The sequence below is a fragment of the Dioszegia hungarica genome, assembly GCF_025882075.1.
Source record: "Dioszegia hungarica strain PDD-24b-2 chromosome Unknown MKK02contig_8, whole genome shotgun sequence".
Lineage (NCBI taxonomy): Eukaryota > Fungi > Basidiomycota > Tremellomycetes > Tremellales > Bulleribasidiaceae > Dioszegia > Dioszegia hungarica.
The window spans coordinates 4,536,819-4,557,105 of NW_026515770.1; the positions used below are offsets into that span (position 1 = coordinate 4,536,819).

Here is a 20,287-nt window from a genome sequence, read left to right on the forward strand (position 1 = left end):
GCATAGAGGGATGGAACCTTTGAAGCTCAGATATAGAGGTGTTGATGACACGGACCTCCACTTTCTCAGCTAACTCAGCTGCTCAAGCGAATGTTCAAAAGTCAGCCTGAATTTATACCTCGTCCACTCAACATCTATTTATCATGTCGATACGCGCTCTCACTTCCCGAGAGCTGTCTGCACTGCGTCGCTTCGCAGCTCGGGCTGGACCTTCCACTGCGCGCCTCGCTTTCCGTGCCTTCTCAGCGAGTCGCTGCCGATCGGACATAGCCTCGGAGCTAGAAAAGCAGCTCAATCCGCGGGAGCTCATCGAGAAGAAGCGAAAGCTGTATGAGGAGAAGTATGGTGACAAGCTCAAGAAGCGGGTGGAGCAGTGAGTCCGCTCATTGTCAGAATTAATGGAGGAGGCAGGTAGCTGATCATAGCCAAGGGCAGGGGTGTCTGATCTCGAAGCGCTCAAGGTCAAGGTGATGGCGCCCTCTGTACGGAGTGCGTTGAAAGCGGGACGGATACCTCCGCAGGTGGTGCAGCAGGTGGAACAGCAGCACAAGGCCAGTGCGAGCTATTCTGACTCGGTTGATCGGAGTCGACCTGCGCGGACCGTCAAGCCAGAAGAGGCGAACAAGCTTGGTATCAAGGTGGGCTAATCGGTCGATGGTGGTGACAGAAGCTGACGCGCATAGCCCCTGTCTTCTATCCTCAACCTTCCCCTACTCCACCTCACTCCCCACACTTCCGACGCCATCTCCAAAATATGGACGGCATACCATACCGCTCATCCCTCCCTCTCCGGCTCCTTCCTCTCCGCCAGCCTCTCCTCATCCACCTACACCTCCATGATCTCCCTCGCACAGGAAAACCCCTTCTTCGTCCTCCCCTTGCCCCGCGATGCTGCCGAGTCGGCAGACGGCAAAGTCAGGACGGACGAGTACGAGATGTTCTACCTCCAATGGCTGTTCCACCCTACCCCCTCGACCGCTCCCCCTACTCCTGGATCCGACCAGACTCCCCTCCCTCCTACCACCAGCATCATCTTCACCCCGCTAGAGGAGTACAAGCGCGCTGGAGAATGGGCAAGCCCATTCCTCGTTCTCAGCCACTATCCCGATCTCGCCCAATCCCACGACGTCGTCCTGATGCGCGGAGAAATCACCGCTCAGTCAGCTACCGGGCCTCCGGGTTCCCTCGTGAACCCCGGTTGGCTGCTCAGTCAGCAACAGGCCCAGCTGTTGGCACTCGCGCTGCAGCGGTTCTATTGCGCCAATGTGATTCCGAGGAATGAGACGGCCAAGGCGAGCCTGGAGAGGGAGCAGAGGAAGACGGCGTTGAGAGAGTTCAGGACAAAACCAGAGGAGTGGGACTGGACGAAACTCGTGGATATGTCATATGGGGGAATGGTATGATGAGCGAGAGGGCGGGATCGACAGATCATGCACTTGTATGATCAGATGCCCGATGGGCACTTCCTACTGTCCAAGTGATCCGCATCTCGCATTTTGTGCTTGCCAGGTCTGGGAAGTTTACCCCTAGGCTTCACCACTCTGCTTGGGGATTGATGGCACAGCCTCGCGTGACCGGTCTCTCGCCGATGATCGATGTATATGCTTGAGCTCTGACCGAATGTCTGAAGAGTACCGGCCGGCCAAGCGAGACTCTGATCTCCTGCCCCACAGGGAGATATGCATGACCTGCCAGAACGTGGAAGAAGCAAGCCTCGACGGTTTACGTCTCGATCGGCGCCACACAAACAGTAACAAACCCTTGTCAAAATTAGTCTGAGATGTTCGGGTACCACCACAGCTCCGAGAAGGGAAGACGGCCGCCGAACTGGAGAGTCCACATTCGTGGGGTCCCTCCTTGCCCACCCTACTCCACATGAAGTAAGGGGCTGTAGGGCGCGACTGGCCTAATGTGACGTCTTTGGTGAAGGCCGGATCTAGGGTACATTGACCCGGGGGCCGACGCCATATGTTCAAAGACCCTGCAGCCCAACGATGAGCTTGTCGATGCCGACAGAGATCGTACGCGCCTGCCATAGGGCTTGTGTCGCCGGACGCAGCTGGGTCCCGGACGATTTCCTCCCCCCCCCCCCAGCATCCTTCTGGTGGGGTATGGCGTCGGCCAGGGTTCGCGAGATGTGGCCGTTTCTAGCTCCTTGAGACGAGGTTAAGTTATCAACCAAAGATACGCAATGGCATTGTACGAAAGGAAGGGTACGACTTCAAGAAAGAAGAGCCTTGTTGTTCCCTCAATGAAACCATCCCCGCGTGTCGCCCTGAAGTCATCTCGCCCATCGAGTGAAACTCACCCTCTGTGTGCCAATTCCAGGGTAAGGCAGACGCCGAGCTCAGCAGCGCGTCATTCGCACGCCTCACCTGCCCAAAGCGGTTAAAGCGGAGAAAGAAGGAGGTGAACACTGAAGACGCGCGGACAAAACGCGCGGGAACCTCGCGGGAGGGAGCCGATGAAGTGAGGATGACGGCAATGCCGTAACCCGTCAGGTCCCCCGTGCTTTATCAACGAGCGCGTTGAAAGCGTGCCTCCGTCCTCGATCTGTACTTCGTCTTGACTGCACTCATCAATGCCATGGTAAAGAAGGTCACCACAGCCAGGGGTGGAGCGAGAAAGCGCACTTCGGAGAAGCCTCCCGACAGTGACTCAGACGCTATCAGCAGCGGCTTCGAAAGTGAAGTCAGCGAAGATGATGGATCAATTGAAGACTTTGCGTTCGGTGCGTCCAGTGAGGAGACGCCAAGTTGTGAATGCGTGGCTTACGCGGACAGACGCCATCAAGTGGGCTTCCTACGACAAGACTTTTGGAAGACCAGGATGGGTGAGCCGCAAGGTTTCCGGATTTGAAGTTGAAGAGCATGTTAGCCTGACATCACGCAGAGTTATGCAGTCATGTGGGGGGGATACCTGAAGAGCAAATCGGATTCGTGAGTCTCCCGCTCGGTTGCACGCGGATCTGCTAAACAAACCCGTAGGGTAATACCAGTTGCCAATTTTGGCGAAGACGGGAAAACCTTGGAAGAGTATGCCCTCCTATGCTGTAACCTTCGCCTCTGGAACTGCTGATTATACAGTTTCTGGAAAGACGTCCGGAAGAGGCATCCGGAGCTTGGCAAGATCATAAAGGGCCAGAAAGAGCCACCTGGAAAGATCGGCGATTTCTATGAACCCTCGGATACCCTATTACGTTAGTGCCTAGATCTGTTTTCGGCGAATCCATCCATCAGGGTAGATGTCTGCCGTTTCCCATTCGGTGAGCTAATATTACAATAGGACGTTGGTTCATCGACTCGGCCCCGAGACGAAACTACGATGCGTACAAGAATCGTCCTTCAGGCCTCATCAACCAGTACAAGGCTGTGCGCAAAGCCGACTCAGACTATTACATCAACAGACGGGAGAAGCGTCTCATCGCGAAAGGCCTCCTCAAAGTCAAGGCGTCGGGTTACGAGGACGAGGGAGAACCACTTCCCAAAGCCTCCACGTCCCATCGCGCAAAGGTCAAGCGCATCGCCTCGGCCAGCCCTGAACCCTTCTTCGACTCCTCATCATCCCCTTTCCCCCATGCACCCGGTTCACACCATGCAACCCCTGCAGCCCGGTCACAAGGCAAATCGGCCGATTCTCCCTCGCGTTTCTCCCCAGAAGAGACATCGGAGGTCGATGCCTTCTTGGACGACAACCCGGCCTCTACGCTCTCGCCCGCCCTACACGGTCACAAGGATCCCCCTCCATTGCCCTCAACCAACGCAAAGCGGAAACGGTCAAAATTATCATCTGACCCGGATGATGATTCAGCGTCGGACACGGCGCCCATCCATCGAGTCTTCAAGAGATCAAAGGGTAGAAGCCAGAGCCGGGAGGAAAGGGCGGGATCCAAGGCCGGGATAAGGGGCACAAGCACCGGCGCGGCGGGCAGGGGAGAAGGGATCGGGGAGGTTCGAGGGGCAGGTCTGGGCGACGAGTCGGCCGGGAGATCTGCACCGGGCGCCAGCTCGGCATTAGAACCAAAATCGCTCCCCGGTCGGTCCGGCAAATCGGTAGTCCTAGCGAAGGTCGGTCGGATACAGAAGAAGCGCCCTCCACTCGCGGATGACACTACCGTCGCGTTCCCAGCTCAGCCTCCGCCTTCGGATACGTTCGGGTCGCCACAATCCGGCATCTTCAACCTGGATGACCCCACTGCGAGCGATCCACCTCAAGCCTCGGCGAGTGAGGTCCGGCATCGTCAATCCCTTTTTACCGACACCGATCCGGATCGGGACACCTCGCCGGCATTCCCGGCTAGCGGCATTGGCGGCCGGGTCAAACAGGCTCCAGCAGGGCTCAAAGCTGCCAAGTCGGACGACGACGAGCCTCAGTACATGTCCGGCGGACCAACGAGTGGTGGCGGGCCTAACGGAGCAGCTTCAGCTCCTACGGAACGGAAAAAGTATGTCCAGCCCTCCAGGCTGAAAGTGATCGATAAGCTGGAAGACCCAACCCCGCACCGCAGAATGGGGCGGTCCGGCCCTCAAGCGACCCCAAACGGCGAGTATCACATCCCGCGCGCGTTGCTATCTCTCGGTAGTGATCGCCCTCTTGGCCACCCTGCCGGCTCAGCGCCAACGTCCGGTCCATCCGACTCACGTGCTGGAGCCAGGCCCACACCTGCCCCACCCGCGTATCGGCCAGACAAGGACCCGCGACGTTCGGTCCTTCCATCACGTCGGCCAGCGGTTCCTCACGACAGACATCCCCTTCCCGCCCGGCCCCTACACTCCCCTCCCCTGTCACCAGCACAGGCGTATGATCTTCCTCCGCTTTCCCCCTCCAACCACGCCCAGCAGACTCCCCTCTCTCCCATATCCTTGGCGCCTCTCAGCCCACGGGAAAATCCAGCCACCAAAAAACCGACCGATGACGTCATTCGGACCTGTTACGTCATCACTTCCCTGAGCCCACTGGGCGATGACGTCACATGCGAAATTGCTATCTCTCGCGGCTCTTCCTCTGGAAGCGATAGAGAAGCATTATCGACCTTCTTACAGCAATGCCAGAAGAGAGTGTACTGCGAGAGGGTGGAGGCGTTCTGCTTGACGAGTCACTTGGGTCATGGCGCTCAAATCATCGAGTGGGCGAAGGTGGAGTGTGGCAGCGCAGGGTCTGCCGAGGTGTTCAAGGCGATCGAGGATGTTTCTGCGTCCGAGGCTGGCCCCATGGTCAGTGGTTCACATCGCGTAAGGAGTTAAGTTCTGACGGGCAGATGTTCGTGGCTTACTTTGAGGCCACGTCCGTCCGAATCAGTCGCCACTACGCTTTCGTTCTCGCCTCTTCCCGCGTCGTCCGCGCTAGTGGTTGGAAGCTCGACTCGAGTCAGTACTCCCCTCCCGACGATGGCTTGCTTGCACTGCTTCTGTCGCTACCGCTCGACTCGGCATCGCCGCCGTTGCCACCCAACCCCGTCCGACCCGCCGAGACTTCGGGTCTTCCTTTACGTCGTGCTATCACCCGCGGTCCTATAGATCCCATCGCGTCCTACGGTGTCTCGGCCGACAGACTCGCGGAGTATAGGGACAGGATGATCGATTTCATCCCTGCCGCGGCCGGTGTTGAATTGAGCGACCTCCTCAGCACTGTGCGCGACGAAGCAGTAGTCGCCGGTGTCTCCATCGCCCGTGAGTGTGACAAGCCGGACGTGATCTATATAGAGAACGGTCGGCTTGACGCAGCGGTATCGGCATTGAGCGAGAGGGATGCTTGGTCAGCGAAGGCGTCGATTGTGGCGCTCGGTCCGAGTCTGAATCTCTTGCCGTCTCAGTGGCGGGAGACGCAGGTATGGAAAGCCGGAGCGCTTGTCACATTCTCCCCCTCCTTCATACTCTCCTCACCCAACGATTTCCACACCGCAATGCGTAGCATCTGGAACACTCCCAGCTGCGCCGCATATATCCTTCCTGCCGTGATCGAGTGGTTCAACGTGAGCTGGTGCAAACCTGAGTGAGTGGTTCCACCGGCCATTAGTCCCTCGTGCCCGCCAGCTGACCCAAAGGCGGTGTCGTAGCCCCACGAAGACACTGGATGCTCTCGTTCGAGCCCTCTCGCTAGACAAGCACCTGCTGCACCTTTCCTCGTCTGCTGCCGGATCTTTCGGCGGACTCGCCGTCAGCATCGCTCCTCCCTCGGTCCACCAACCGGAAGCATCGACTCAGTGGGCTGCGTGGCTGCACAGCATCAGCACCGCCGGGCGTTTCGATACTCTCGTTGACCTATGCCGTGGAGTCCGGCCTGGCCACTACAACTCCCTTCCGCCACACAAGCAGGGCGGCGGCGACGCGCAAAGACCGCCACCAGGCGACTTGATAGAGGCAGATATCCAGCGTAGTCAGATCCAGGATCTGATACGTATGCGTATGCGGCCGGATGTACTGCCGTACCGGCGGTATATTTACGTTGGTGACGTGAGCTTTGGGGAGGAACGGAGGAAGGCGGTGGCGTCCAAGGGTATCGAGATAGTCCGACCAGCAGATTTCCCGGCTGCTCTGGACAAGGTGAGCCCTTTCACCTAGCGAAGCAGGACGTCGTTGACGATTCAGGCAGCGTGAAGCGAGCTTGCATTAGCCGGTCTTTTTGGGTTTATATATTGTACATAGTACTGGTTCCGTGTTGTATATAGTGATACTTTGGCCTTCAAGCTTGTCGCACTGATGAAGTCGAGCCTGGAACCGTGTGTACAAGGCACAAGTAGAAGAGTTAGTACTCTCGTATGTAACGATCAGCCTTGTGTATTAGGTCACTCCCAGTAGCTGCTGGTTATTGTGCTGGAGATGTCGTCATTGCATCCCTGCGCATGTACACCCTTTTCTCGCACGGTCCGCTGGCTGGTCCTTGGTACCAGTACTACCAAGACAACCCTTCATTCGCATGCGCCCCACGAGCCTCCTGTTTCTTATATCAACCGGCCAAAGGACACTCGATTGAAACAGGTTTCGCACGCGTTTCGGTATTGTCAAACCTGCCAAGCTCCGTACCAGCCCCTCGACGCCCCTCAATATGCGCGCTCGAAAGGTCAGTTGTGTCTGGCTATATAGCCAGGGCCATGGCTACCCGTCCATCCCAGGCATCCCACGCAGGCGCAACATACCAATCTTCTGCCCGGTCCCCGCACACTGCAAAGTATCGCTCATCCAGCATGCCTGCTTATCTACTAATGCTTGTGGTCGCTTTGATTCCCGCCACGCAGGCCGTGCGGAAGATCACCATTGACAATCAGTGCAAGGGGACAGTCTGGCCAGCTATTCAAGTCGAATGGCCGAAAAACGCACCACCTGGACCAAATCCTACCAAGATGGACGGCTCTCCGCAGCCATTCGGATGGAAGCAGCCTCCCGGCAAATACTCTTTCCAAGTGCCTGACGATTGTAAGTCCTCCTCCTTCAGCTCTCCACTGGTCTACAGCTGATTCCCATAGGGACGCGCAGTCGCATCTGGGCGCGGACAGGCTGCAAGGACGATGGAACGGGGTGCAAAATCGGAGGTTGTGCGAGCGGTGGACAGTGGTATGTATTGTCTGAGTCTCCTTTGCAGGCGTATTAGCGCTGACACGTCAGCAATGGCCGCGACTGGGGCGGGTCTGGAGGTACAGTGAGTAGCAGGCGACGTCTCTCGGACACGCGCGGCCGGGTTCTGAGCTGACAAGACAAGCTGGCCGAGTTCACACTGTTGACGACGAAGACGATACACCAGTCTACGGACAATTATGATGGTGAGTTCAGCGCACGTTGCTGTGGTCGAAAGTTGGCGAAGATGCTCGGATCGGACGATATGCTGACTGACCAGTGTCTATGGTGGACGGTAAGCCGTACAATCAACATGACCAGCAGCAAACAACGGCCAGTGAGCTGACGATATCTCAGGATTCAATTTACCGATGACCATCTCTCATTCTGCCGGCTGCGAGACCGCTTCATGCGGTGTGGGGGCCGGCCATGATATCTTGACAATGTGCGATTCGAGATTGGCATATCCTCCTGGATCGGACGTCGTCTGTGAGTTTGCGCCGACGAGAGTCCGCCTAGAAGCTCGCTGATGGATACTAGGGGGCTGCGTCTCGCCGTGCAATGTTGGAAAGCAGCTGTGTGAGTCGGCCTCGAGAGTCAGTTGTGTGCTGGCTGTGGTCATGCTAATCGAGTAGCGCCCGCATTCTCGGGGGAAAACTCAGTGTGGTGCTGTAATCAGAACGGCGTTGCAATCAGCCCCCAGACCCGGTGTGACAAGAAGGACATCCGTAAGTGAACACCCTTTGTCTCACCCATGAGCGTGAGCGACAAGGCTTGGTCACCTGCGGGCAATGTTGACGAGTTTAGCGTTTTACACCAAGTACAAGCCGCACTGTCAAAAGGCCTATGTATTCCCGGCGGAGTGAGTCTCCTTGTCAGGTCCGGCTTGGCTCCGGTCAGAGAAGGTTCTGCAGGCCAGAAGCGGGCTGACGAATGATCAGCGATAATTACCATGATCCGGATGCTGTCTTCATGTGTAACAAACCAGGAGACGTAGGTTGCTTCCTCTTTTTCTCCAACAGACAATGCTAAGGTGCTCAGTTCACCATCACGCTCTGTCCAGGGGGGATTGGCGAAGGCACAGCGCCCAAATCCAAGCCTATTGTCGTGGATCCTGGGATATCTCTACTGAACGGTGGTCGCTTGGGCATGGCGAAACGACGAGCCGATGTGGAACGATCTGAGTAGAGAGTCTACAGGATCAATTGAGTGGGTAGTTGTTGTGGAGAGCGTTTGACTAAGATAAGAAATGCTGTTCATGATCATCCATTATGATATTACCTACAAGATCGGGACCTGCCGCATGTTTCAGGTCAGTGGCCGCGCCCTGACGCCGAGGCAGATCCCGCTCAGTACTACTCCACCCACGACGACGAATCCAAACACCCCTCTTATACTCTCCAGATAGCTTAGCCGAGCCTGCATCTGCACCTCTGCGGCCAGATGCGGTATGATACTGCTCGGCTCCTGGATGATCTGGCGAATGAGCTCGGGCGTCTCGTTCGGTAGTCGTTTGGTCAACGACTGGACGAGGACGGATTGCTGAATGGCGGCCGAGATGGCCACACCGAGGACCTGGCCGAGCGAGCGGAAAAGATAGCATGCTGAGATGGCAAGAGACATTTCGCTAGGCTATATGATCAGCCATGCCCGTAAGCGCTAATCAAAATTGCTCACCTCGACACAATTGACCATCGACGTCAAGAGACTCGTGATGACCGCCCCGCCACCCAGCGCACCTACTGCCATTTCGGCCCATAAGCGATGCTTGTTGGTGTCTGGTGCCCAAGAGGCGATGATGGACAGGCCCTGAAGCCAGGGAATGAGCGAGACAGCGAATTGGAACCACTTGTATTCCTTGTAATGCTTTGCTGTCAGCTATGGTCTTGGACTTGTGACATGTAGTACTCACTCGCATGTGCCAACCTGCGTACAGGCTAGATATCGATCCGACAACCGAGCTCGGTAACAATAGCAGACCAGTTTGCGATCCGTTCAGCCCCCGACTGACGTGTAGGTATACTGGTTGCATGTATATCTGATGGATCAGCGAATGACCTCGTACGAGGCCCGCGAGTAGCTCACCCTCGAGAAGTTGGCAGCTGTAAGCCATGAGAACCCCATCAAGATCAGAGCAGGCTGTGCACGGGTCAGGAGCGAAAGTGGGAGAATCGGCTCGGCGGCTCGACGCTCAATAAAGGTGAAGATGGGGATAGAGATGATGAAGGCGGATAACAATGAGATGACGGCGGGATGTGTCCAGGGATAGCCGGAGGAGGTTGCGAGGGATGTGCCTAGTGAGAGCGAGGTGATCTTCGCAACGTCAGCTATGCATCATGCGTAAAGGATACCGCACTTACGCAGAACACCAAAGAAGCGCATCCGGCCCAGTCAATCCCCTTGAACTTCTCCCAAGCTGACTTGTCCCCTCGGACGTGGACCACATTGACCTTGGCGATGATGAGCGCAGAGGCAAGTGCGATGAGAGGCACCTGTATCCAGAACGCAGCTCGCCAGCCCAGGGCATCAGCGATCGCACCACCGACGACGGCGCCAGCAGCTGCCCCCGCGCCGAAGAGGACGTTGACACCGCCTTGATAGAGCCCTCGATCTGCTATCGAGACCAGATCGGTGATGATGATAGCCTAGTGGTCAGATCAGGCTAAGATGCAGGAGGGGTCAAGTAGGGGCTTACAGTAACTGTCAATATACCGCCCGATCCGGCTCCAGCAACACCACGAGCAATGAGAATCGTGATCATGCTCGGTGCGATGGCGCAGCACAGAGTGCCCACTGTTGGTGTCAGCTGACTCTATACCAGGCTCCGTATCTATCGGCTCACCAAAGAAGAGGGACATGGCGAGCAGCATGGCCCCTTTCCGACCCATCACTTGAGCGAGACGACCGTAGAGGGGCGTCATAGCGGCGAGCCCGAGAAGATAGGATGTACCCAGCCAGGCGGACTACGTCGGTCAGCTCCAGTCAGGCCAGCCGTGGTGGTCATTCTTTGAGCAGAGATTGTCACTTACCAAAGACCCAGCACGGAAGTAGGAGCCGATATCAACCTGAACATTCGCTACTACCGTCGCTCCCAAGGCTGAGCAGAACACCCTGTTCGTATCAGCTTTGGATGGCGAGCAAGTGTTTATTGTTGGCTCTCAAGCTCACGCCGTCGATAAGCCCAAACACATTGGCCAGATCTCCCTGAAAGTCTTCTTCCCGTCCGTGCCCTCGACATGCTTGCTAGGTTCGCCATCTGCGAGATCGGACGACCGGTCGTCGTCGTCGCCGTTCGTACCATACGACGTGGGCGTCGTTGTCGGCTTGGGCCCTGAGAGCAGGCGCTCTTGCTCGCTTGCAGCCATCTCAGAGAGGCCTCGGCGCGGCTTGTGCTGTACTGTAGATGCGAGACACAGGTCGCTGTGATGCGAAGAGAAGAACAGAAGCAGAACGTATTTTTGCGGACGACTTCTTCCTTATCGCATCATCGGCCAGATCCGAAACCGCCTCGCGTGCTAATCTCGGCCGCAAATCTCGGGTCGGTCTCGGCTTCGGATCTGATGGAGGCAAGTGCAGCGAGTCCCGGTCACGATAGGTAGACAAAGACATTAGATCCTCCTATGCATCCGTAATCTACGGCCAGGCGAAAGAAGGTACAGTATCCGTCCGAGTTGAGCTAAGAAATGAGGACGCTTTTCGGGCGGGAGGAATGACAGGTTGTTGCAGGTACATGGGCAGGCTATGATGACCCCTTCCGAGCAGAGCGGATCATGTTGGCAAGACTGGATAATGGTGCGGGGTTGCGGAAGAAAGTATGCTGGCGGATCAGCTACGCTGCCTTGTGCCGAGAGAGAGGACGCGTTTGACTCACTTGTAACAATTGCTCCGCAGTCGGCCGCTTCTCTGCGTCCACCGTCAGGCAACACGTCAACCAGTCCCTGAACAGCGCCGACAGCTTGTCCCAGTCCTTGACCTTGGGCGTGCCGTTCGTCGCGATGAGGTAGAGCGCTCTGAGGGGGTTCTCATTCAGGTACGGTGGTTCACCTTCAAGCATTTCTGAAGAGTTAGCTCGAGTTTCAGAGGTCCAAAGGGAAGCGCACCGATAGCCATGATACCCAACGACCAGACGTCTACCTTCGGTCCGTACTCTTTCCTCGTTACCACCTCGGGCGCCATCCAGTACGGCGTTCCGACCATTGTCGTCCGTTTTGCAGATGCGGGATCCGTAATTCTCGCAACGAATCCAAAGTCGGCTATAACCATCAGCACCGTCCCTACTTTCCTGCTTTTGGGAAGACTTACTGAGCTTGACATCCCCATTCAGACTCAAGAGGATATTATCACTCTTGATATCCCGATGGATAACACCCTTCGAGTGCAAATGTCTCAATCCCTCGCATACCTCTCTCGATACCGCCGCGATCTGCGCCTCGCTCATACAGTGGGCCGTGACGACGTCCGTCAGACTCCCTCCCTCCATGTACTCCATGACGACCCAGAGATCGCCTTTCCAGAGGTACGAGTCCTTGAAGTTGACGATGTTGGGATGGGCGGATTCGCGCATGACCAGGATCTCGTTGATGATGAGATCCTGCTTGGGCTGCTTTTCGAGGTTCATCTGTTTGATGGCGACTGGGAGATTGCCCTTGTCGTATGCTGTGTAGACACCGCCAGAAGCACTGTATTGTAAGCTATGACTCACTACTGCAGTCTTGCAAACTCACCCTTGACCGATCTTCTGCAAGCTCCGATAAACCAAGTTGGGATCTCCCGGCGTACAGATACTCTGCAGCTGGCGCACAACATCCTCATTCTCCTTTGCCTTATCACGTCGACGCGGCTGACCCTGCTGCGCCGCATCCTTCTTGGACGTAGGCGCCCTCGCCAATGGCTGGGCAGCCACGGGACCCTGGTGTAGGTGCTTGGCGGTCCCCTGGCCTGAGGACGACTTGGCCATGGGCAGACCCTGCGGTGGAGACGCCTTTGACGTGGGCGCTCGGGTCGTGTTGGCCCGGTCGAGGGGCTTCGACTTGGGCGGTTGTGGGGGAGAGCGGTACGAGGCGGATCGATCCAGGATGGGTGGAACGGTAGGTCCGCCTGCGGGAAGGAACTTGGGTGCTTTGGGTGCAGCACCAGGTGGAGGAGGTGCAGCTCGGTCTGCCCGGAAGTACTGGTCCCTTTCTTGAGTGGGCGTCTTGACAGGAGGCATCGGTGCAGCTCGCTGACGCGTAAGCGACCCTCTAGCAATCCCAGGACTGTACTCACGGGGTGCGCAAAGTAGTCGGGCTTGGCTCCGCCCTCTCTGCTGTTTTCCCTAGACATGTCGGACGGATGTTGAGGACCCGCATGACCCATCTTCTCCCATACCTCGTCCTCCTGTGTGTTCGCCTGCTTTTCCCGGTCTTGGTAGAATCGGACAACAGCCAGGATCTGAACCATCAGCTACAATTCTCCTGAGTAGGAGACGTCCAGCTCACTTCATCAGGGTTCTGCTCCTGCTCGGCCTTGGTGATCCCATTATCATCCAGGATTTGCTGCCATTCCTGTGGCATTCCGGTATCTACCATGTCAGCAGGCAGAACAAATCGCTTTCGGACCACTCACATTGCCCGGTGTTGAAGTCAAAGCCGACATGCGTCAGATGTATAGGATCATAAGGTGTTGATATAGTCGGCTTTTTCTCTGAGCTGAGTAGGTCTAAGTTGATCAGCTTAGATCACTGCACACCAGCGCTCGACATACCTGAGACAAACCCAAACATGCTCTTCTTCTCCTTTGAACTCTTGCCGGTCCCACTCCTGCTTCTCCCCGTTATCGTAGGCTCCTTCGGCAGCTCCTTATCCCTGGGCTCCTGCATAGGCATCGGCACACCCAGCCCGCCCACATTACCGCCTCCGATATCCGCCGCCTCCATCCCCTTCTCCAGACTCGACATTGTGTACGGGTTTGGACTGTGCGCGAACCCCAGTCCGGCTTCATGTGATGATAGACCGCTGATCGGCGGGAGGACAGGTGGGAGGAAGGACGAGTAGGTACCGGGTGACGCGCTCGCGCTCGGACCGCTTCCGGTAGCCCAGCTTGCGGGATTGGGCGAGATCGGAGATGTCATCCCGTATTCCATCGCCGAGTCGAGAGGGAGGGTACCGGCTCGTGTTGGCCGAGGTGGGGGTATAGCCGATCCTCCGCCATTGCTCATTGTCATCCCTAGTCCTCCGCCCGCGCCTGGAAACCCGCTATGCCCGCCACTCGCGCCTGACGAGTACCGATTTGGGTTTGGCGAGTTGGTCGCGCTTTTAGACTGGTTGGGGTACTGCCTGGCAGTGCTGCTTCCTGGAGGCATGCTACTCGCACCGAGAGAAGAGTCTCGGCGGAGTAGACCGCCCGGTGGCGCCGGCGCTGCGCGGGATGGTAGGAGGGCGGAGGGGGTGTTGAAATCAGGGGAAGTGAGGGGCGGAGATCGGAATGCGGAGGGAGGGCCGCCTGGGCCGCCTTGAGTGGGGTACGTCTTGTCCAGCGCGGCCGAGTGGGGTGGGCGAGACGACGCCATACCGAGGGACATATCCGTGGAGGGGGTGTAGTGAGCGGAATTACGCGTCGGCCGGTGGTATTCAACCGTACGTGCTGTTTCGGTACCAATAGCGGGTGGAGGAGGTGCACCGACAGGGGTAGCGCCGGTATCTGCGGAGAAGGAGTGTCAGCGGGAATTCCAGTAGGGTGGAAGTGAGATCGAGGAATGTGTAAATGGGCAGGAGGAAGGGGACAAACAGGATGGTTGAGGATGTCGGATTTGGTGTCGCTTAGGACTCGTGTTTGTTGTCATTCTGCCGCTGGCTCGGAGCCTGTGACTGGCGATTGTACGAAATAAAGGGGTTGAATGTCGCTAGACGCGTGCCGTCGCAGAGCGAGACAAAGAGGCGAAACCGTGCGGGTTGAGAAGGTGGAGGGTGATCGGCGGATGAGGATAAGGCTCTATCCTCCTTTTCCCGACGCTCTTCTGCTTATTCCCTCCTTGATTGACTCTCTGTCCTCCCCGATTTCCTCCTTTCTCAACGCCGATGTTGAGTCGATGGAAATACTAGCCGCGTCGAGAAGCAGCCGATCCGAGTGTGTGAGGGTTGGTGCGGAGATGTTGATGGGGATGCGAGAGTGGGAGTACTGATGGGGGAGTCGAGCTATCTCAGAGCTGATACTGCTGAGGAGTCGATGACCGGTATGACGAGGATGCTGAGCCAGGGTGTGATAGCGTTGCGGGCGAAACTGGGTGAAAGAGGTTCAAAGGGGGGGATGGAGGCACGATTCTGAAACGCTCCCTGGCCTTGCGGGGCAAGTTGACCCCGAGCGAGCGATCCCTTGCTTTCGATTATGCAAGGGCAGTCAAGCGTAGCTTCGCGCGGGGTGGTAGAAGTCAACACGGTAAGAGAGACAAAGGAGGGACGATGTCCGGTACAGGCAGACAGTGACAGACAGCTGGCTGGGGCAAGTGAGTGAGTGGGCGAGGAATGGGTTGCTGCCGCCCGGGAACACGCGCGAGTGCGACGCGCCCTTCCGGGTGGCGCTAATTTCCGGCCTTTTGTCTTCTTTCGGCAAAAGTGCAGCAATCGTCTCTTTCATCTTTGCGCCTTTCAGTTTCAGCCAATGCATACCTCGATCCGCTGTACATCTGACCAGTCTCGAGGCGTATGCGCAGTGCAGCATAAACAGCCTATAAGAATGGATGCATGCAACGTTGTCCACCATCCGAATATCGCTGGTTTGCGTCCGGAGCGGAAGCAAAATTTCTAGCTTCAAGGTATGCTGACGGTGACCTCTGCGTGCTGCGGCGAGGACAGCTGGGGCAGTGCTGGGCTGCGGCCCGTATAAGAATCTACGCGTGCGCTGAGCAGCTCAGAAGCACATCGATATATACAAGTGGAACGTAAAGCACTCTATATACAAATTCAAGCAGTAGATCGATTGTCCCTTCCGAGCCACACCCCGGTCTTCCCATCCGCCCCTCTTGCTCCCTCAGATCATCGTGCCTGTTCAACAGATCACGAAGCTGCCTCCCACCTGCCATGTCCCTCGACTCTACCCCTACGTCCACAAGCAGATCTCACCCTTCCCCTCTGCCCCCTTATCCAGCCGGACCGAAGCGCTACCCCCAGACGGGATGTGCATGAGCGAACCGTCCGCGCAAACGAGATGGGATCCTTTATCGTCCTTGTCCTGTCTCTGTCAGCTCTGCGACCAGCTTGTGATCTTGAGCTTCAAATACATGACTGACCCTGGGTGTCCACTCGAATCCGGTGCACCGGTACACTTCGACGACCCTCGGTCCTGTCCCCCTACTCTCCACGTCCCCTTCTGGGGTATACGTCAGATCCACGTGCCTTCCCTCTTCATACGCCTTCCCCACCACCTCGCAGGCCCTTGGCACCCATGCTTCGCTCAGCTTATCCAGGACCTCCTGATCCCCCGCGTCCCTGACCGCCTTGAAACTCTCATATTCCGCCTCATCAAGGATCTTGCGGATACGAGGATCCCTACCCGGCCTGATGACCAACACGTCCATGCTCTCCTTGTCCGGGATACGCTCGAGCAGAGGAGAGATGACAAAGGTAGGCTCGAGCCGGGGGCAAGCGGCGGACGAGAGAAAGTAGGCGAATGTGCCATCAATGACCCGGGAGCCAGTCTCGACAAAGCTGGACGTGGCGGGCTCGTATACCTGTACAGTCCCGCTGCTGCCGCCGTGGAGGACGAGTTTGGCGTCGTAAAACTTGCCCGCGTTTTCCCGCGCGGCGACCTTGAACCGCTCGACGCCGGGGTATTCGGCTCGGAGGTTTTCGGCTGTGGCGAGGAGATTGGAGTGGAGGCAGGTGGAGATGACAACGTGTGAGGGGATGGGAGTAGGAGCGGCGTTGGCGTTCCTGTCGGAACCGGTAAAGGATGAGAGGGAGATGGGGAGGGTTGTCGGCTTCTTGCCTGCGGTCAGGAAGGCGGCGAGTGAAGAGAGCTTCGCGAGCGTCTCTTCTTCGAAAGAGGAGGTATGACCAGAAAGAGTATCAGATAACGAGGGAGGAGGTGTGCCGGGCGGGTAAGTTGAGGCATACAGAGCATTCGCCTACAAATGAGCACGGGCATTCAGAGCAGACAAAACACTCACGGTTCCCACAGGTATCATGACGAGCTCCCAGCGCTCCCCCTTCGCTTCCTTCCCTCCCAAGCTGTATATCCCTTCGATGAACTCGTGCATAGTCCCGTCTCCTCCAGCGAGAACGACCGTCCGTGCCCCTCCTTGGGCCGTCGAGGCGGGCTGCTCAGAGATCTCACGGGCGATTCTGGCCGCGTCACCGACGCTTTGAGTCTCGTAGGCCTTGATAGAGTATCCTGAAGGTTCCAAGAGAGGCTTGACATAGCTCTTGACGACTGCTTGGTCAGCTGCGAACGGGTTGACGAGGAACGCGAGGTTGAGACGCACAGTCTCGAGCAGTCTGCTGTCCCGCGACGGGATTAACCACCAAGTACACCGTCTTCTGATTGTCCATACTGTCCAGATGTCGGGCTGGTAAGTACAGTAAGTAGCAGATAGCTCTGTTATGAGGCTGAAAGCGAAGCGGTCAGCGTTGTCACGTTGAAACCGTGCCTGAGCCGGGGTCATAACGTCATCGCCGTCTATTGATTTCTTTGACGCGTCCTTGGCCCAGCCTTCTCTCAACTTCACATCGTACATCTACCTTCTTTCTTTCTTCCCTTCTTGTTGACCTACACGGGGACACTGGTAGCATAATGATCACTCGCCTTGATGGCGTGACCTGCGGGATCTGCTTCGAGTCCCTCTTCTGCGCGAGGGATGACCTGGATGAATTGTACCCCGTTGCCGCTGGAGACTGCGGTAGGCCCTCTCTCTTTAGTGTGGGCCTGAACTCTAGCTGATGACCAGGTCATGTCTTCCACGAGCACTGTCTCCGATTGAGCTTCGACTCGGATACCAAGCGGCACATCGAGCATCTACGGGAATATCGCGGCGTATCCCTCTCCCCCTCGGAAATTGAAGACGCTCCCGCTCGGTGTCCAAGCTGTCGCGCCGAATGCTTTGTCGATGACGACACGGGCGAGCTGGACCTCCATCGTCTCTACTTCAACATCGAAGAGAGCGGGGGTGGCGGGTCGAGCCAGGCGGGCAGTAGTCCACTGCGACCAAAAGGAGACGGGGTGGCATTTAGTCTGGCGAGGCGCGCAAAGGGGCTGGGGGAGGAGGTGAAGGACATGAATGAAGATGGGGAGACGAACGAGGAGGACATGGCGGCTTTGATGAGGAGGGCGGAGGGGTTGCAGAAGGATCTGGTCAGCCAGAGGGCCGTCGAGGGGATGAAGGTGAGTATTCTTAGCTGTCCCTTGCTCAGTCCGAGGAGAGCGAGCTGACTTTCGCAGACATACGTCGGAGGTCTCACAGTAGCCATCAACAATCTCCGCGCGACTATTGAGACCCATCCGGCTATCCCCACACTCCGCGCCCGGGCTGTTGCAGCCGAAGACGCGACCGCCGAAATCCGGCGGGAGAACAAACGCCTGATCGAGGTCCATATGCCTCAGGAGATCCAGCGCCAGACGCAGCTCGAGCAATTGAAGTGCAAGCGGGAGGTGTCGAAAGCAAAGCAGGAGACGGAGGCGGTCAAGCGGGAGCTGGAGAAGGAGGCGGTGCTGAGACGGACGGCGAGGAAGGAGGCGGAGGAGAAGTTCAAGGCGGAGGAAAAGAAGGCGGCGGATGCGGTGAGGTGAGTTGACCTATACCCTACGTGTCGCTCGATTGAGACCTGGCGCTCTGGAGGACTACCAACTGACGCAGTGTAGGTTGGCAAACAAAGCCAAGGACGAGCTGAAGGCGCTGAATGTCACGTTGAACGAGCGGACCCGCTCGCTGAGGACGTACCAAGCCAAGGTCAGTTATCCCCTACTTTCTCCGCGGGAGAGTCAAGCTGACCCGCATAGGCCGAGTCGAAGAAGGCGCTCAAAGCTCAAGTCGAAGAGCTCGAGGAGGAGAACACCCGTCTTCGAGCTCAGCTCGAGACTGCTTCGGCGCAGCGGCAGGCCCGGCCGCCCAGAGGAAGGTCGCCCTCGCTCGAGCTGGAGGACGACGATATGGTGGGCAGCCATCACGGCGACGCCGACTCCGTGTCGAGCTTCGGAGACGATCTTGCCCCCGGCTTCAAGCGTCTCAAGGCGGTCCGACGCCAGTCTACGCAATACGACGACTCCCTGGAGATCCTAGACCCCTCATTCGCCGACATATCCCCTCCGTCGCACAGCGGTCCCAGTCGCCCAGCACGCGCGCATCCCACCGCTCGCACACTCGCCACCACCCTCTTCGACGATGATCCCGTCCGCCCTCCCAAGCGCAAACAGCAATCCAAATACTTTGCCCAAAGCCCTTCGAGCAAGGTACAAGCGGTCGATTGCGGAAGCGACGACGACCCAGAGCCGGGCTTTATCATCGACTCGCTCAAGCGCGGTCGGTCCAATGCCAATCCCTTCTCGTCCAATCGCGCCGAGACGGACCGAAAGAAGACGCTCGCTGGTGGTCGTGCCGCGCCACAGCCAGGTCAGACCAGGGCCAGGGAGGCGATCACGATCGGCTCGTCCTCCCCCGAACCTGCTCCCCAGCCACTTCGGTCGGCAAACATCAATGGCGCGAGAGGGAATTATGGCGCCAAAGAGAAAGGGAAGGTCACTACAGGAGGGACTGGGAAGGCGGGTCTGGCAAAGCAGCCGAGCATGGTGGAGTTTTTGGGTATTGCGGACAAGAATGGGCGGCCGGTCAAGGGTTTGGCGTATGGTGCGACCGTGAAGAGGAAGGCTTGATACGTATGGTGAGTATGTGGACAAAGGATACAGTTGTACTTGTCATCTGTGTATAGGCTAGGGGCGACTTTGTGTATAGATAGCGTAGAAACCCTTGTATCTCTCCATGTAGGTTAGCAAGACCTCTCATTACACTGTAAATACGATATGTCATTCATGTTTGAATCGCATAGATGTCCTGGCGCCCTGCTAGCGTGCTGGCCCGCTGTATGGCCATTCTCTTGAGTTCTCCTCCGGAACATGCGAGTGGCGGGAGACCGGCATGCCGGGCGTGGGAGACCGATTACGGTGGGGCGTTCGGTGTGGAGTGTTATGCACAAAGGGCGACCGGTCGGTGTGGTCGGCCGCCGGACGAGATGGGACAATCAGAGATCCGGATCTTGCAGGACCACCGAAAGGAAGCGACCGTCTAAAATATCAGCTGCCAGCGTCAGATGAAGGCTGCGGTCGGATACGTACCAGGGGTGATGATGAGCTCATGTCGCTTCGTTCGTATCCTCATCAATCTGAGCACGTCCTTCAGATCAGCTTCTCCCCGCCTAACACTTGAAGCACGGCAAGCTTACACCTTCTTCACACTCTGCCACTGCCCTCGCCGTAGTAACCACAATTCCCTCGACCGCCTTCGCATACACCCTTCCCGCCTCGCCATCAAAGACCGCCCCCGAGCTCTTGACGATCCCCAGCGGCTCCCGGAGGAGTATCATGACGCCCCTGACATTCCGGTAAGAGCTGATCCGGGCGAGGGCCTGCTCTATCTCTGGCGGGGTGTCAAAGTCCGACATGTCTGAGGTGAGGTGGATGGACGAGGAATGCGGACCTGTCAGAACGCGTCCGTTCCTGGCGCCGGTGTCATGACAGGTCAGATACCCGGAAATTAGCGGGATTATATGGATTTG

At 57.3% G+C, this 20,287-nt stretch overlaps 8 protein-coding genes across 8 annotated transcripts; 4 read left to right on the forward strand and 4 right to left on the reverse strand.

The window, feature by feature from the left end:
• Positions 1-143: 143 nt before the first annotated feature.
• On the forward strand, positions 144-1,403 carry MKK02DRAFT_33892 (ATP11 protein-domain-containing protein; the record flags this gene model as incomplete). Its single annotated transcript, XM_053088811.1, has 3 exons — positions 144-373; positions 431-638; positions 684-1,403. 3 exons carry the CDS (start codon positions 144-146, stop codon positions 1,401-1,403), a joined length of 1,158 nt encoding a protein of 385 aa, XP_052946554.1.
• A 1,183-nt stretch (positions 1,404-2,586) lies between these two features.
• On the forward strand, positions 2,587-6,596 carry MKK02DRAFT_45486 (uncharacterized protein; the record flags this gene model as incomplete). Its single annotated transcript, XM_053093443.1, has 9 exons — positions 2,587-2,731; positions 2,784-2,833; positions 2,893-2,939; positions 3,087-3,199; positions 3,286-5,213; positions 5,258-5,669; positions 5,703-5,991; positions 6,044-6,542; positions 6,588-6,596. The coding sequence occupies 9 exons, from the start codon at positions 2,587-2,589 to the stop codon at positions 6,594-6,596; spliced, it is 3,492 nt and encodes a 1,163-aa protein (XP_052946555.1).
• A 494-nt stretch (positions 6,597-7,090) lies between these two features.
• On the forward strand, positions 7,091-8,738 carry MKK02DRAFT_45487 (thaumatin family-domain-containing protein; the record flags this gene model as incomplete). Its single annotated transcript, XM_053093444.1, has 11 exons — positions 7,091-7,412; positions 7,463-7,550; positions 7,602-7,635; positions 7,696-7,756; positions 7,831-7,845; positions 7,908-8,039; positions 8,091-8,129; positions 8,186-8,278; positions 8,358-8,412; positions 8,492-8,543; positions 8,592-8,738. 11 exons carry the CDS (start codon positions 7,091-7,093, stop codon positions 8,736-8,738), a joined length of 1,038 nt encoding a protein of 345 aa, XP_052946556.1.
• A 120-nt stretch (positions 8,739-8,858) lies between these two features.
• On the reverse strand, positions 8,859-10,915 carry MKK02DRAFT_45488 (major facilitator superfamily domain-containing protein; the record flags this gene model as incomplete). Its single annotated transcript, XM_053093445.1, has 9 exons — positions 8,859-9,182; positions 9,228-9,416; positions 9,463-9,588; positions 9,636-9,863; positions 9,911-10,195; positions 10,246-10,343; positions 10,393-10,513; positions 10,580-10,661; positions 10,719-10,915. 9 exons carry the CDS (start codon positions 10,913-10,915, stop codon positions 8,859-8,861), a joined length of 1,650 nt encoding a protein of 549 aa, XP_052946557.1.
• A 374-nt stretch (positions 10,916-11,289) lies between these two features.
• Positions 11,290-13,464, reverse strand: MKK02DRAFT_37268 (kinase-like domain-containing protein; the record flags this gene model as incomplete). The annotated part of the gene is made up of 9 exons (XM_053089611.1): positions 11,290-11,367; positions 11,422-11,606; positions 11,651-11,803; positions 11,853-12,229; positions 12,275-12,771; positions 12,816-12,980; positions 13,028-13,110; positions 13,155-13,247; positions 13,293-13,464. The coding sequence occupies 9 exons, from the start codon at positions 13,462-13,464 to the stop codon at positions 11,290-11,292; spliced, it is 1,803 nt and encodes a 600-aa protein (XP_052946558.1).
• Positions 13,465-15,623: 2,159 nt separating this feature from the next.
• On the reverse strand, positions 15,624-17,074 carry MKK02DRAFT_33895 (ATP-NAD kinase-like domain-containing protein; the record flags this gene model as incomplete). The annotated part of the gene is made up of 4 exons (XM_053088812.1): positions 15,624-15,755; positions 15,814-16,650; positions 16,693-16,955; positions 17,008-17,074. The coding sequence occupies 4 exons, from the start codon at positions 17,072-17,074 to the stop codon at positions 15,624-15,626; spliced, it is 1,299 nt and encodes a 432-aa protein (XP_052946559.1).
• Positions 17,075-17,315: 241 nt separating this feature from the next.
• Positions 17,316-19,388, forward strand: MKK02DRAFT_33896 (uncharacterized protein; the record flags this gene model as incomplete). The annotated part of the gene is made up of 5 exons (XM_053088813.1): positions 17,316-17,421; positions 17,470-17,903; positions 17,961-18,304; positions 18,381-18,468; positions 18,519-19,388. 5 exons carry the CDS (start codon positions 17,316-17,318, stop codon positions 19,386-19,388), a joined length of 1,842 nt encoding a protein of 613 aa, XP_052946560.1.
• A 365-nt stretch (positions 19,389-19,753) lies between these two features.
• Positions 19,754-20,173, reverse strand: MKK02DRAFT_45492 (uncharacterized protein; the record flags this gene model as incomplete). Its single annotated transcript, XM_053093446.1, has 3 exons — positions 19,754-19,797; positions 19,848-19,905; positions 19,955-20,173. The coding sequence occupies 3 exons, from the start codon at positions 20,171-20,173 to the stop codon at positions 19,754-19,756; spliced, it is 321 nt and encodes a 106-aa protein (XP_052946561.1).
• Between the last annotated feature and the right edge of the window lie 114 nt (positions 20,174-20,287).